The sequence below is a fragment of the Primulina huaijiensis genome, unplaced genomic scaffold, assembly GCF_012295235.1.
Source record: "Primulina huaijiensis isolate GDHJ02 unplaced genomic scaffold, ASM1229523v2 C13192284, whole genome shotgun sequence".
In the NCBI taxonomy this organism is placed as follows: Eukaryota; Viridiplantae; Streptophyta; class Magnoliopsida; order Lamiales; family Gesneriaceae; genus Primulina; species Primulina huaijiensis.
The window spans coordinates 1-927 of record NW_027341989.1 but is presented as its reverse complement, the minus strand read 5'-3'; the positions used below and the strand labels follow the sequence as shown (position 1 = coordinate 927).

General features: G+C 38.0%; 1 protein-coding gene across 1 annotated transcript; it reads right to left on the bottom strand.

Moving 5' to 3' along the window:
- Positions 1-5: 5 nt before the first annotated feature.
- Positions 6-921, bottom strand: LOC140965453 (transcriptional corepressor LEUNIG_HOMOLOG-like; the record flags this gene model as incomplete). The annotated part of the gene is made up of 4 exons (XM_073425525.1): positions 910-921; positions 517-672; positions 284-403; positions 6-197 (listed from the first exon to the last, which is right to left on the bottom strand). Coding segments are annotated over exons 2-4 (423 nt in total), but the record flags the coding sequence as incomplete, so codon positions are not given.
- Positions 922-927: the final 6 nt, after the last annotated feature.

Genomic DNA, 927 nt, shown 5'->3' with positions numbered 1-927 from the left:
CGCAGTCCGCCAATGACCAAGAGGGCTGTATAGCTTGGGTGAAAAACACATGAATGGAACTGGTTTCCATTGGAATTGAGTTCATGAATGCACTCTCCAGAGGCCAATGACCAAACTTTAATGCTGTCCTCACTAACAGAAGCCAGCAGATCACCATTAAGATCCCAACACAGGTAGTTAACCACACCAGAATGCCCCTAATGAATCACAAAAAAACTTTCACGACAGAACAAAGATATTCATAGCATAACCTTAAAATAAACATTTCAGAATGCATACAAACCTGGAAAGAGTGTGTTTGTCTGTCATTTTCAACATCAAATATGGAAACCATCTTATCCGATGCTGCTGCTAATAGATGTCCGCTTATTGGTTGAAATCGAACTTGTGCACTGCCTCCTTGCTGTGACAACCAAGACAGGCAAAACCAAAATGATGCAAACCAATTTTGAAGAAAAAAACATAGTATTTATGGCAGGAAAAATAAAATTCAAATATGGCTATTCTACGACAAACCTTTGAAATATGAGTGCATGAAAATGGACTAATATTCCAATAGCGAATTTCATTGGTACTATCACAGAAACAAAAAAGGTCACTCTTCTTAGGATGGAAATCCAGGGACATGACATGGGAAGGATGCCCAGTGTAAGCATTCAAGCAGTAGCTTGGCTGCACCAAAGATTGAAGTAAAGTAAATAATTATAGTTGCAAAATGCAATACAGGCTTTTTTTTAATACAATGGATACTGGATTCAGCATACTCCGGTGGATGAAATTTCGAAGCTGAAAGTAACCGAGAAATAAGTGACATGCAAATGTGATAATGCATATCTCATGGTTTTCATCGCACCAAGTTCATTCAATAGTATAAACTTATAGTCAAGTAAAGGCAAGAGGGATTAATACATTAGCTGCATCCCACAA